The sequence below is a fragment of the Borostomias antarcticus genome, assembly GCF_949987555.1.
Source record: "Borostomias antarcticus genome assembly, chromosome: 15".
Lineage (NCBI taxonomy): Eukaryota > Metazoa > Chordata > Actinopteri > Stomiiformes > Stomiidae > Borostomias > Borostomias antarcticus.
The window spans coordinates 24705045-24717544 of NC_140248.1; the positions used below are offsets into that span (position 1 = coordinate 24705045).

General features: G+C 37.6%; 1 protein-coding gene across 1 annotated transcript in view; it reads right to left on the minus strand.

Moving 5' to 3' along the window:
* The window catches only part of LOC311318972 (calpain-1 catalytic subunit), a gene marked incomplete at its 5' end in the record, with an annotated part of 31769 nt that overhangs the window by 9043 nt on the left and 10226 nt on the right, over positions 1-12500 (minus strand). Inside the window, 2 exons of the mRNA XM_084450406.1 lie at positions 36-110; positions 586-671. Coding sequence (XP_084306532.1) covers positions 36-110; positions 586-671 — 161 coding nt within the window. The remainder of the gene's footprint in view (positions 1-35; positions 111-585; positions 672-12500) is intronic.

A 12500-nucleotide genomic window follows, 5' to 3' on the forward strand; every position in this document is an offset into this window, starting at 1 on the left:
AATGCAGCAGTACGAACTCCCTCCCCAGAACTCACCAGAACTCCCCATCCTCACTGCGGTTGTGCAGCCTGGATCGGACTGACGGCTCGATTCCATCCCACTCCTTTGAGCTGGAGAGAAGCACACACACACACACACACACACACACACACACACACACACACACAGTCACACTTCCTCACTGCCATCGGGCATCAACACTGATCAGCGTCATTCTTCTTCACAGGCAAAAGATGAAACTATCCAGAGTCTCCAATCCACTGACCCAACCACCATCCTCATCCTCTCCCCCCCCCCCCTGCTAATGCTAACCCTTTCATCCAACGCCCCCCCCCTGCTAATGCTACTCCCCCCCCCCTGCTAATGCTATCCCCCCCCCCCCCTGCTAATGCTATCCCTTTCATCCAACACCCCCCCCCCCCTCCCCTGCTAATGCTATCCCTTCTACCCCCCCCACCCCTGCTAATGCTTTCCCTTCCCCCCCTGCTCTCTCACTGGTCGCTCCAGGCCCACAAACCCCCCCCCCTGCTCTCTCACTGGTCACTCCAGGCCACCCCCCCCCCCCCCCCCCCCCTGCTCTCTCACTGGTCACTCCAGGCTCCCGTCCACTCCACCTCCCCCCAGGGGTTCCTGATGCGCAGCAGCTTGACCGGACCTCCCCGCCTCTCCGCCTGGACCTGGACCACACAACACAGAGTGATTCAGATTCAGATTCAGGTTCTGATTCAGATTAAGGTTCAGATTCTGATTCTGATTCTGATTCTGATTCTGATTCTGATTCTGATTCTGATTCAGGTTCAGATTCTGATTCTGATTCTGATTCTGATTCAGGTTCTGATTCTGATTCTGATCCTGATTCAGGTTCAGGTTCAGATTCTGATTCTGATTCAGATTCAGATTCTGATTACCCCCCTTATGTTTTTTTTCAGGTGGACATAATTAAATTGTTCACTGCTCGGCCTAGTAATGGACTAGACACACCTGGGTGGGAGATCTATGATCAGAATTGCTTGTACTACATACCTGTGAAGGATTATGAAGATTGTAGATAAAAATAAATTTGGTCTGAAAAAAAAAAAGCCATACATACCCCTTATGTTTTTTTTCAGGTGGAAATAATTAAATTGTTAACTGCTTGGCCTAGTAATGAACTAGACACACCTAGGTGGCAGATCTATGATCAGAATTGCTTGGCCTACATACCTGTGAATGTTCATGAAGATTGTAGATAAAAATAAATTTGGTCTGAAAAAAAAAAGCCATACATACCCCTTATGTTTTTTTTCAGGTGGAAATAATTAAATTGTTCACTGCTTGGCCTAGTAATGAACTAGACACACCTAGGTGGCAGATCTATGATCAGAATTGCTTGGCCTACATACCTGTGAATGTTCATGAAGATTGTAGATAAAAATAAATTTGGTCTGAAAAAAAAAAGCCATACATACCCCTTATGTTTTTTTTCAGGTGGAAATAATTAAATTGTTCACTGCTTGGCCTAGGAATGGACTAGACACACCTGGGTGGCAGATCTATGATCAGAATTGCTTGGCCTACATACCTCTGAATGTTTATGAAGATTGTAGATAAAAATAAATTTGGTCTGAAAAAAAATAAGCCATACATACCCCTTGTTTTTTTTCAGGCGGAAATAATTAAATTTGTCACTGCTCGGCATAGTAATGGACTAGAGACCCCCTGGGTGGCAGATCTATGATCAGAATTGCTTGGCCTATATACCTGTGAATGTTCATGAAGATTGTAGGTAAAAATAAATTTTGTCTGAAAAAAAAAAAGCCATACATACCCCTTATGTTTTTTTTCAGGTGGACATAATTAAATTGTTCACTGCTCGGTCTAGTAATGGACTAGACACACCTGGGTGGCAGATCTATGATCAGAATTGCTTGTACTACAAACCTGTGAAGGTTTATGATGATTGTAGATAAAAATAAATTTGGTCTTAAAAAAAAACGCCATACATACCCCTTATGTTTTTTTTCAGGTGGACATAATTAAATTGTTCACTGCTCGGCCTAGTAATGGACTAGACACACCTGGGTGGCAGATCTATGATCAGAATTGCTTGGCCTACATACCTGTGAATGTTCATGAAGATTGTAGATAAAAATAAATTTGGTCTGAAAAAAAAAAAGCCATACATACCCCTTGTTTTTTTTCAGGTGGACATAAATTGTTCACTGCTCAGCCTAGGAATGGACTAGACACACCTGGGTGGCAGATCTATGATCAGAATTGCTTGTACTACATACCTGTGAATGTTCATGAAGATTGTAGATAAAAATAAATTTGGTCTGAAAAAAAACCCCCATACATACCCCTTATGTTTTTTTTCAGGTGGACATAATTGAATTGTTCACTGCTCGGCCTAGTAATGGACTAATTAATGCTGGCCCGACGCTGTACTACAAACCTGTGAAGGTTTATGATGATTGTAGATAAAAATAAATTTGGTCTGAAAAAAAAACACCATACATACCCCTTATGTTTTTTTTCAGGTGGACATAATTAAATTGTTCACTGCTCGGCCTAGTAATGGACTAGACACACCTAGGTGTCAGATCTATGATCAGAATTGCTTGGCCTACATACCTGTGAATGTTCATGAAGATTGTAGATAAAAATAAATTTGGTCTGAAAAAAAAAAGCCATACATACCCCTTATGTTTTTTTTCAGGTGGACATAATTAAATTGTTCACTGCTCGGCCTAGTAATGGACTAGACACACCTGGGTGGCAGATCTATGATCAGAATTGCTTGGCCTATATACCTGTGAATGTTCATGAAGATTGTAGATAAAAATAAATTTGGTCTGAAAAAAAAAAAGCCATACATACCCCTTGTTTTTTTTCAGGTGGACATAAATTGTTCACTGCTCAGCCTAGGAATGGACTAGACACACCTGGGTGGCAGATCTATGATCAGAATTGCTTGTACTACATACCTCTGAATGTTCATGAAGATTGTAGATAAAAATAAATTTGGTCTGAAAAAAAACCCCATACAATACCCCTTATGTTTTTTTTCAGGTGGACATAATTAAATTGTTCACTGCTCGGCCTAGTAATGGACTAGACACACCTGGGTGGCAGATCTATGATCAGAATTGCTTGGCCTATATACCTGTGAATGTTCATGAAGATTGTAGATAAAAATAAATTTGGTCTGAAAAAAAAAAGCCATACATACCCCTTGTTTTTTTTCAGGTGGACATAAATTGTTCACTGCTCAGCCTAGGAATGGACTAGACACACCTGGGTGGCAGATCTATGATCAGAATTGCTCGGCCTACATACCTGTGAATGTTCATGAAGATTGTAGATAAAAATAAATTTGGTCTGAAAAAAAAAAAGCCATACATACCCCTTATGTTTTTTTTCAGGTGGAAATATTTAAATTGTTCACTGCTTGGCCTAGGAATGGACTAGAGACCCCTGGGTGGCAGATCTATGATCGGAATTGCTTGGCCTATATACCTGTGAATGTTCATGAAGAATGTAGATAAAAATAAATTTGGTCTGAAAAAAAAAATGCCATACATACCCCTTATGTTTTTTTTCAGGTGGACATAATTAAATTGTTCACTGCTCGGCCTAGTAATGGACTAGACACACCTGGGTGGGAGATCTATGATCAGAATTGCTTGTACTACATACCTCTGAATGTTCATGAAGATTGTAGATAAAAATAAATTTGGTCTGAAAAAAAACCCCATACATACCCCTTATGTTTTTTTTCAGGTGGACATAATTGAATTGTTCACTGCTCGGCCTAGTAATGGACTAATTAATGCTGGCCCGACGCTGTACTACAAACCTGTGAAGGTTTATGATGATTGTAGATAAAAATAAATTTGGTCTGAAAAAAAAACGCCATACAATACCCCTTATGTTTTTTTTCAGGTGGACATAATTAAATTGTTCACTGCTCGGCCTAGTAATGGACTAGACACACCTAGGTGGCAGATCTATGATCAGAATTGCTTGGCCTACATACCTGTGAATGTTCATGAAGATTGTAGATAAAAATAAATTTGGTATGAAAAAAAATATAAAGCCATACATACCCCTTATGTTTTTTTTCAGGTGGAAATAATTAAATTGTTAACTGCTCGGCCTAGTAATGGACTAGACACACCTGGGTGGCAGATCTATGATCAGAATTGCTTGGCCTATATACCTGTGAATGTTCATGAAGATTGTAGATAAAAATAAATTTGGTCTGAAAAAAAAAAAGCCATACATACCCCTTGTTTTTTTTCAGGTGGACATAAATTGTTCACTGCTCAGCCTAGGAATGGACTAGACACACCTGGGTGGCAGATCTATGATCAGAATTGCTTGTACTACATACCTCTGAATGTTCATGAAGATTGTAGATAAAAATAAATTTGGTCTGAAAAAAAACCCCATACATACCCCTTATGTTTTTTTTCAGGTGGTCATAATTGAATTGTTCACTGCTCGGCCTAGTAATGGACTAATTAATGCTGGCCCGACGCTGTACTACAAACCTGTGAAGGTTTATGATGATTGTAGATAAAAATAAATTTGGTCTGAAAAAAAAACGCCATACAATACATACCCCTTATGTTTTTTTTCAGGTGGACATAATTAAATTGTTAACTGCTCGGCCTAGTAATGGACTAGACACACCTGGGTGGCAGATCTATGATCAGAATTGCTTGGCCTATATACCTGTGAATGTTCATGAAGATTGTAGATAAAAATAAATTTGGTCTGAAAAAAAAAAGCCATACATACCCCTTGTTTTTTTTCAGGTGGACATAAATTGTTCACTGCTCAGCCTAGGAATGGACTAGACACACCTGGGTGGCAGATCTATGATCAGAATTGCTCGGCCTACATACCTGTGAATGTTCATGAAGATTGTAGATAAAAATAAATTTGGTCTGAAAAAAAAAAAGCCATACATACCCCTTATGTTTTTTTTCAGGTGGAAATATTTAAATTGTTCACTGCTTGGCCTAGGAATGGACTAGAGACCCCTGGGTGGCAGATCTATGATCGGAATTGCTTGGCCTATATACCTGTGAATGTTCATGAAGAATGTAGATAAAAATAAATTTGGTCTGAAAAAAAAAATGCCATACATACCCCTTATGTTTTTTTTCAGGTGGACATAATTAAATTGTTCACTGCTCGGCCTAGTAATGGACTAGACACACCTGGGTGGGAGATCTATGATCAGAATTGCTTGTACTACATACCTCTGAATGTTCATGAAGATTGTAGATAAAAATAAATTTGGTCTGAAAAAAACCCCCATACATACCCCTTATGTTTTTTTTCAGGTGGACATAATTGAATTGTTCACTGCTCGGCCTAGTAATGGACTAATTAATGCTGGCCCGACGCTGTACTACAAACCTGTGAAGGTTTATGATGATTGTAGATAAAAATAAATTTGGTCTGAAAAAAAAACGCCATACAATACCCCTTATGTTTTTTTTCAGGTGGACATAATTAAATTGTTCACTGCTCGGCCTAGTAATGGACTAGACACACCTAGGTGGCAGATCTATGATCAGAATTGCTTGGCCTACATACCTGTGAATGTTCATGAAGATTGTAGATAAAAATAAATTTGGTATGAAAAAAAATATAAAGCCATACATACCCCTTATGTTTTTTTTCAGGTGGAAATAATTAAATTGTTAACTGCTTGGCCTAGTAATGAACTAGACACACCTAGGTGGCAGATCTATGATCAGAATTGCTTGGCCTACATACCTGTGAATGTTCATGAAGATTGTAGATAAAAATAAATTTGGTCTGAAAAAAAAAGCCATACATACCCCTTATGTTTTTTTTCAGGTGGAAATAATTAAATTGTTCACTGCTTGGCCTAGTAATGAACTAGACACACCTAGGTGGCAGATCTATGATCAGAATTGCTTGGCCTACATACCTGTGAATGTTCATGAAGATTGTAGATAAAAATAAATTTGGTCTGAAAAAAAAAAGCCATACATACCCCTTATGTTTTTTTTCAGGTGGAAATAATTAAATTGTTCACTGCTTGGCCTAGGAATGGACTAGACACACCTGGGTGGCAGATCTATGATCAGAATTGCTTGGCCTACATACCTCTGAATGTTTATGAAGATTGTAGATAAAAATAAATTTGGTCTGAAAAAAAATAAGCCATACATACCCCTTGTTTTTTTTCAGGCGGAAATAATTAAATTTGTCACTGCTCGGCATAGTAATGGACTAGAGACCCCCTGGGTGGCAGATCTATGATCAGAATTGCTTGGCCTATATACCTGTGAATGTTCATGAAGATTGTAGGTAAAAATAAATTTTGTCGGAAAAAAAAAAAGCCATACATACCCCTTATGTTTTTTTTCAGGTGGACATAATTAAATTGTTCACTGCTCGGTCTAGTAATGGACTAGACACACCTGGGTGGCAGATCTATGATCAGAATTGCTTGTACTACAAACCTGTGAAGGTTTATGATGATTGTAGATAAAAATAAATTTGGTCTTAAAAAAAAACGCCATACATACCCCTTATGTTTTTTTTCAGGTGGACATAATTAAATTGTTCACTGCTCGGCCTAGTAATGGACTAGACACACCTGGGTGGCAGATCTATGATCAGAATTGCTTGGCCTACATACCTGTGAATGTTCATGAAGATTGTAGATAAAAATAAATTTGGTCTGAAAAAAAAAAAGCCATACATACCCCTTGTTTTTTTTCAGGTGGACATAAATTGTTCACTGCTCAGCCTAGGAATGGACTAGACACACCTGGGTGGCAGATCTATGATCAGAATTGCTTGTACTACATACCTGTGAATGTTCATGAAGATTGTAGATCAAAATAAATTTGGTCTGAAAAAAAAAAAGCCATACATACCCCTTGTTTTTTTTCAGGTGGACATAAATTGTTCACTGCTCAGCCTAGGAATGGACTAGACACACCTGGGTGGCAGATCTATGATCAGAATTGCTTGTACTACATACCTGTGAATGTTCATGAAGATTGTAGATAAAAATAAATTTGGTCTGAAAAAAAACCCCATACATACCCCTTATGTTTTTTTTCAGGTGGACATAATTGAATTGTTCACTGCTCGGCCTAGTAATGGACTAATTAATGCTGGCCCGACGCTGTACTACAAACCTGTGAAGGTTTATGATGATTGTAGATAAAAATAAATTTGATCTGAAAAAAAAACACCATACATACCCCTTATGTTTTTTTTCAGGTGGACATAATTAAATTGTTCACTGCTCGGCCTAGTAATGGACTAGACACACCTAGGTGGCAGATCTATGATCAGAATTGCTTGGCCTACATACCTGTGAATGTTCATGAAGATTGTAGATAAAAATAAATTTGGTCTGAAAAAAAAAAAGCCATACATACCCCTTATGTTTTTTTTCAGGTGGAAATATTTAAATTGTTCACTGCTTGGCCTAGGAATGGACTAGAGACCCCTGGGTGGCAGATCTATGATCGGAATTGCTTGGCCTATATACCTGTGAATGTTCATGAAGAATGTAGATAAAAATAAATTTGGTCTGAAAAAAAAAATGCCATACATACCCCTTATGTTTTTTTTCAGGTGGACATAATTAAATTGTTCACTGCTCGGCCTAGTAATGGACTAGACACACCTGGGTGGGAGATCTATGATCAGAATTGCTTGTACTACATACCTCTGAATGTTCATGAAGATTGTAGATAAAAATAAATTTGGTCTGAAAAAAACCCCCATACATACCCCTTATGTTTTTTTTCAGGTGGACATAATTGAATTGTTCACTGCTCGGCCTAGTAATGGACTAATTAATGCTGGCCCGACGCTGTACTACAAACCTGTGAAGGTTTATGATGATTGTAGATAAAAATAAATTTGGTCTGAAAAAAAAACGCCATACAATACCCCTTATGTTTTTTTTCAGGTGGACATAATTAAATTGTTCACTGCTCGGCCTAGTAATGGACTAGACACACCTGGGTGGCAGATCTATGATCAGAATTGCTTGGCCTATATACCTGTGAATGTTCATGAAGATTGTAGATAAAAATAAATTTGGTCTGAAAAAAAAAAAGCCATACATACCCCTTGTTTTTTTTCAGGTGGACATAAATTGTTCACTGCTCAGCCTAGGAATGGACTAGACACACCTGGGTGGCAGATCTATGATCAGAATTGCTCGGCCTACATACCTGTGAATGTTCATGAAGATTGTAGATAAAAATAAATTTTGTCTGAAAAAAAAAAAGCCATACATACCCCTTATGTTTTTTTTCAGGTGGAAATATTTAAATTGTTCACTGCTTGGCCTAGGAATGGACTAGAGACCCCTGGGTGGCAGATCTATGATCGGAATTGCTTGGCCTATATACCTGTGAATGTTCATGAAGATTGTAGATAAAAATAAATTTGGTCTGAAAAAAAAAAAGCCATACATACCCCTTATGTTTTTTTTCAGGTGGAAATATTTAAATTGTTCACTGCTTGGCCTAGGAATTGACTAGAGACCCCTGGGTGGCAGATCTATGATCGGAATTGCTTGGCCTATATACCTGTGAATGTTCATGAAGAATGTAGATAAAAATAAATTTGGTCTGAAAAAAAAAATGCCATACATACCCCTTATGTTTTTTTTCAGGTGGACATAATTAAATTGTTCACTGCTCGGCCTAGTAATGGACTAGACACACCTGGGTGGGAGATCTATGATCAGAATTGCTTGTACTACATACCTCTGAATGTTCATGAAGATTGTAGATAAAAATAAATTTGGTCTGAAAAAAAACCCCATACATACCCCTTATGTTTTTTTTCAGGTGGACATAATTGAATTGTTCACTGCTCGGCCTAGTAATGGACTAATTAATGCTGGCCCGACGCTGTACTACAAACCTGTGAAGGTTTATGATGATTGTAGATAAAAATAAATTTGGTCTGAAAAAAAAACGCCATACAATACCCCTTATGTTTTTTTTCAGGTGGACATAATTAAATTGTTCACTGCTCGGCCTAGTAATGGACTAGACACACCTGGGTGGCAGATCTATGATCAGAATTGCTTGGCCTATATACCTGTGAATGTTCATGAAGATTGTAGATAAAAATAAATTTGGTCTGAAAAAAAAAAAGCCATACATACCCCTTGTTTTTTTTCAGGTGGACATAAATTGTTCACTGCTCAGCCTAGGAATGGACTAGACACACCTGGGTGGCAGATCTATGATCAGAATTGCTCGGCCTACATACCTGTGAATGTTCATGAAGATTGTAGATAAAAATAAATTTGGTCTGAAAAAAAAAAAGCCATACATACCCCTTATGTTTTTTTTCAGGTGGAAATATTTAAATTGTTCACTGCTTGGCCTAGGAATGGACTAGAGACCCCTGGGTGGCAGATCTATGATCGGAATTGCTTGGCCTATATACCTGTGAATGTTCATGAAGATTGTAGATAAAAATAAATTTGGTCTGAAAAAAAAAATGCCATACATACCCCTTATGTTTTTTTTCAGGTGGACATAATTAAATTGTTCACTGCTCGGCCTAGTAATGGACTAGACACACCTGGGTGGGAGATCTATGATCAGAATTGCTTGTACTACATACCTGTGAAGGATTATGAAGATTGTAGATAAAAATAAATTTGGTCTGAAAAAAAAAAAAGCCATACATACCCCCCTAATGTTTTTTTTCAGGTGGACATAATTAAATTGTTCACTGCTCGGCCTAGTAATGGACTAGACACACCTAGGTGGCAGATCTATGATCAGAATTGCTTGGCCTACATACCTGTGAATGTTCATGAAGATTGTAGATAAAAATAAATTTGGTATGAAAAAAAATATAAAGCCATACATACCCCTTATGTTTTATTTCAGGTGGAAATAATTAAATTGTTAACTGCTTGGCCTAGTAATGAACTAGACACACCTAGGTGGCAGATCTATGATCAGAATTGCTTGGCCTACATACCTGTGAATGTTCATGAAGATTGTAGATAAAAATAAATTTGGTCTGAAAAAAAAAATGCCATACATACCCCTTATGTTTTTTTTCAGGTGGACATAATTAAATTGTTCACTGCTCGGCCTAGTAATGGACTAGACACACCTGGGTGGGAGATCTATGATCAGAATTGCTTGTACTACATACCTCTGAATGTTCATGAAGATTGTAGATAAAAATAAATTTGGTCTGAAAAAAAACCCCATACATACCCCTTATGTTTTTTTTCAGGTGGACATAATTGAATTGTTCACTGCTCGGCCTAGTAATGGACTAATTAATGCTGGCCCGACGCTGTACTACAAACCTGTGAAGGTTTATGATGATTGTAGATAAAAATAAATTTGGTCTGAAAAAAAAACGCCATACAATACCCCTTATGTTTTTTTTCAGGTGGACATAATTAAATTGTTCACTGCTCGGCCTAGTAATGGACTAGACACACCTGGGTGGCAGATCTATGATCAGAATTGCTTGGCCTATATACCTGTGAATGTTCATGAAGATTGTAGATAAAAATAAATTTGGTCTGAAAAAAAAAAAGCCATACATACCCCTTGTTTTTTTTCAGGTGGACATAAATTGTTCACTGCTCAGCCTAGGAATGGACTAGACACACCTGGGTGGCAGATCTATGATCAGAATTGCTCGGCCTACATACCTGTGAATGTTCATGAAGATTGTAGATAAAAATAAATTTTGTCTGAAAAAAAAAAAGCCATACATACCCCTTATGTTTTTTTTCAGGTGGACATAATTAAATTGTTCACTGCTCAGCCTAGTAATGGACTAGACACACCTGGGTGGGAGATCTATGATCAGAATTGCTTGTACTACATACCTGTGAAGGATTATGAAGATTGTAGATAAAAATAAATTTGGTCTGAAAAAAAAAAAAGCCATACATACCCCCCTAATGTTTTTTTTCAGGTGGACATAATTAAATTGTTCACTGCTCGGCCTAGTAATGGACTAGACACACCTAGGTGGCAGATCTATGATCAGAATTGCTTGGCCTACATACCTGTGAATGTTCATGAAGATTGTAGATAAAAATAAATTTGGTATGAAAAAAAATATAAAGCCATACATACCCCTTATGTTTTTTTTCAGGTGGAAATAATTAAATTGTTAACTGCTTGGCCTAGTAATGAACTAGACACACCTAGGTGGCAGATCTATGATCAGAATTGCTTGGCCTACATACCTGTGAATGTTCATGAAGATTGTAGATAAAAATAAATTTGGTCTGAAAAAAAAAAGCCATACATACCCCTTATGTTTTTTTTCAGGTGGAAATAATTAAATTGTTAACTGCTTGGCCTAGTAATGAACTAGACACACCTAGGTGGCAGATCTATGATCAGAATTGCTTGGCCTACATACCTGTGAATGTTCATGAAGATTGTAGATAAAAATAAATTTGGTCTGAAAAAAAAAAGCCATACATACCCCTTATGTTTTTTTTCAGGTGGAAATAATTAAATTGTTCACTGCTTGGCCTAGTAATGAACTAGACACACCTAGGTGGCAGATCTATGATCAGAATTGCTTGGCCTACATACCTGTGAATGTTCATGAAGATTGTAGATAAAAATAAATTTGGTCTGAAAAAAAAAAGCCATACATACCCCTTATGTTTTTTTTCAGGTGGAAATAATTAAATTGTTCACTGCTTGGCCTAGGAATGGACTAGACACACCTGGGTGGCAGATCTATGATCAGAATTGCTTGGCCTATATACCTGTGAATGTTCATGAAGATTGTAGGTAAAAATAAATTTTGTCTGAAAAAAAAAAAGCCATACATACCCCTTGTTTTTTTTCAGGTGGACATAAATTGTTCACTGCTCAGCCTAGGAATGGACTAGACACACCTGGGTGGCAGATCTATGATCAGAATTGCTTGTACTACATACCTGTGAATGTTCATGAAGATTGTAGATAAAAATAAATTTGGTCTGAAAAAAAACCCCATACATACCCCTTATGTTTTTTTTCAGGTGGACATAATTGAATTGTTCACTGCTCGGCCTAGTAATGGACTATTTAATGCTGGCCCGACGCTGTACTACAAACCTGTGAAGGTTTATGATGATTGTAGATAAAAATAAATTTGGTCTGAAAAAAAAACGCCATACATACCCCTTATGTTTTTTTTCAGGTGGACATAATTAAATTGTTCACTGCTCGGCCTAGTAATGGACTAGACACACCTAGGTGGCAGATCTATGATCAGAATTGCTTGGCCTACATACCTGTGAATGTTCATGAAGATTGTAGATAAAAATAAATTTGGTCTGAAAAAAAAAAAGCCATACATACCCCTTATGTTTTTTTTCAGGTGGACATAATTAAATTGTTCACTGCTCGGCCTAGTAATGGACTAGACACACCTGGGTGGCAGATCTATGATCAGAATTGCTTGGCCTATATACCTGTGAATGTTCATGAAGA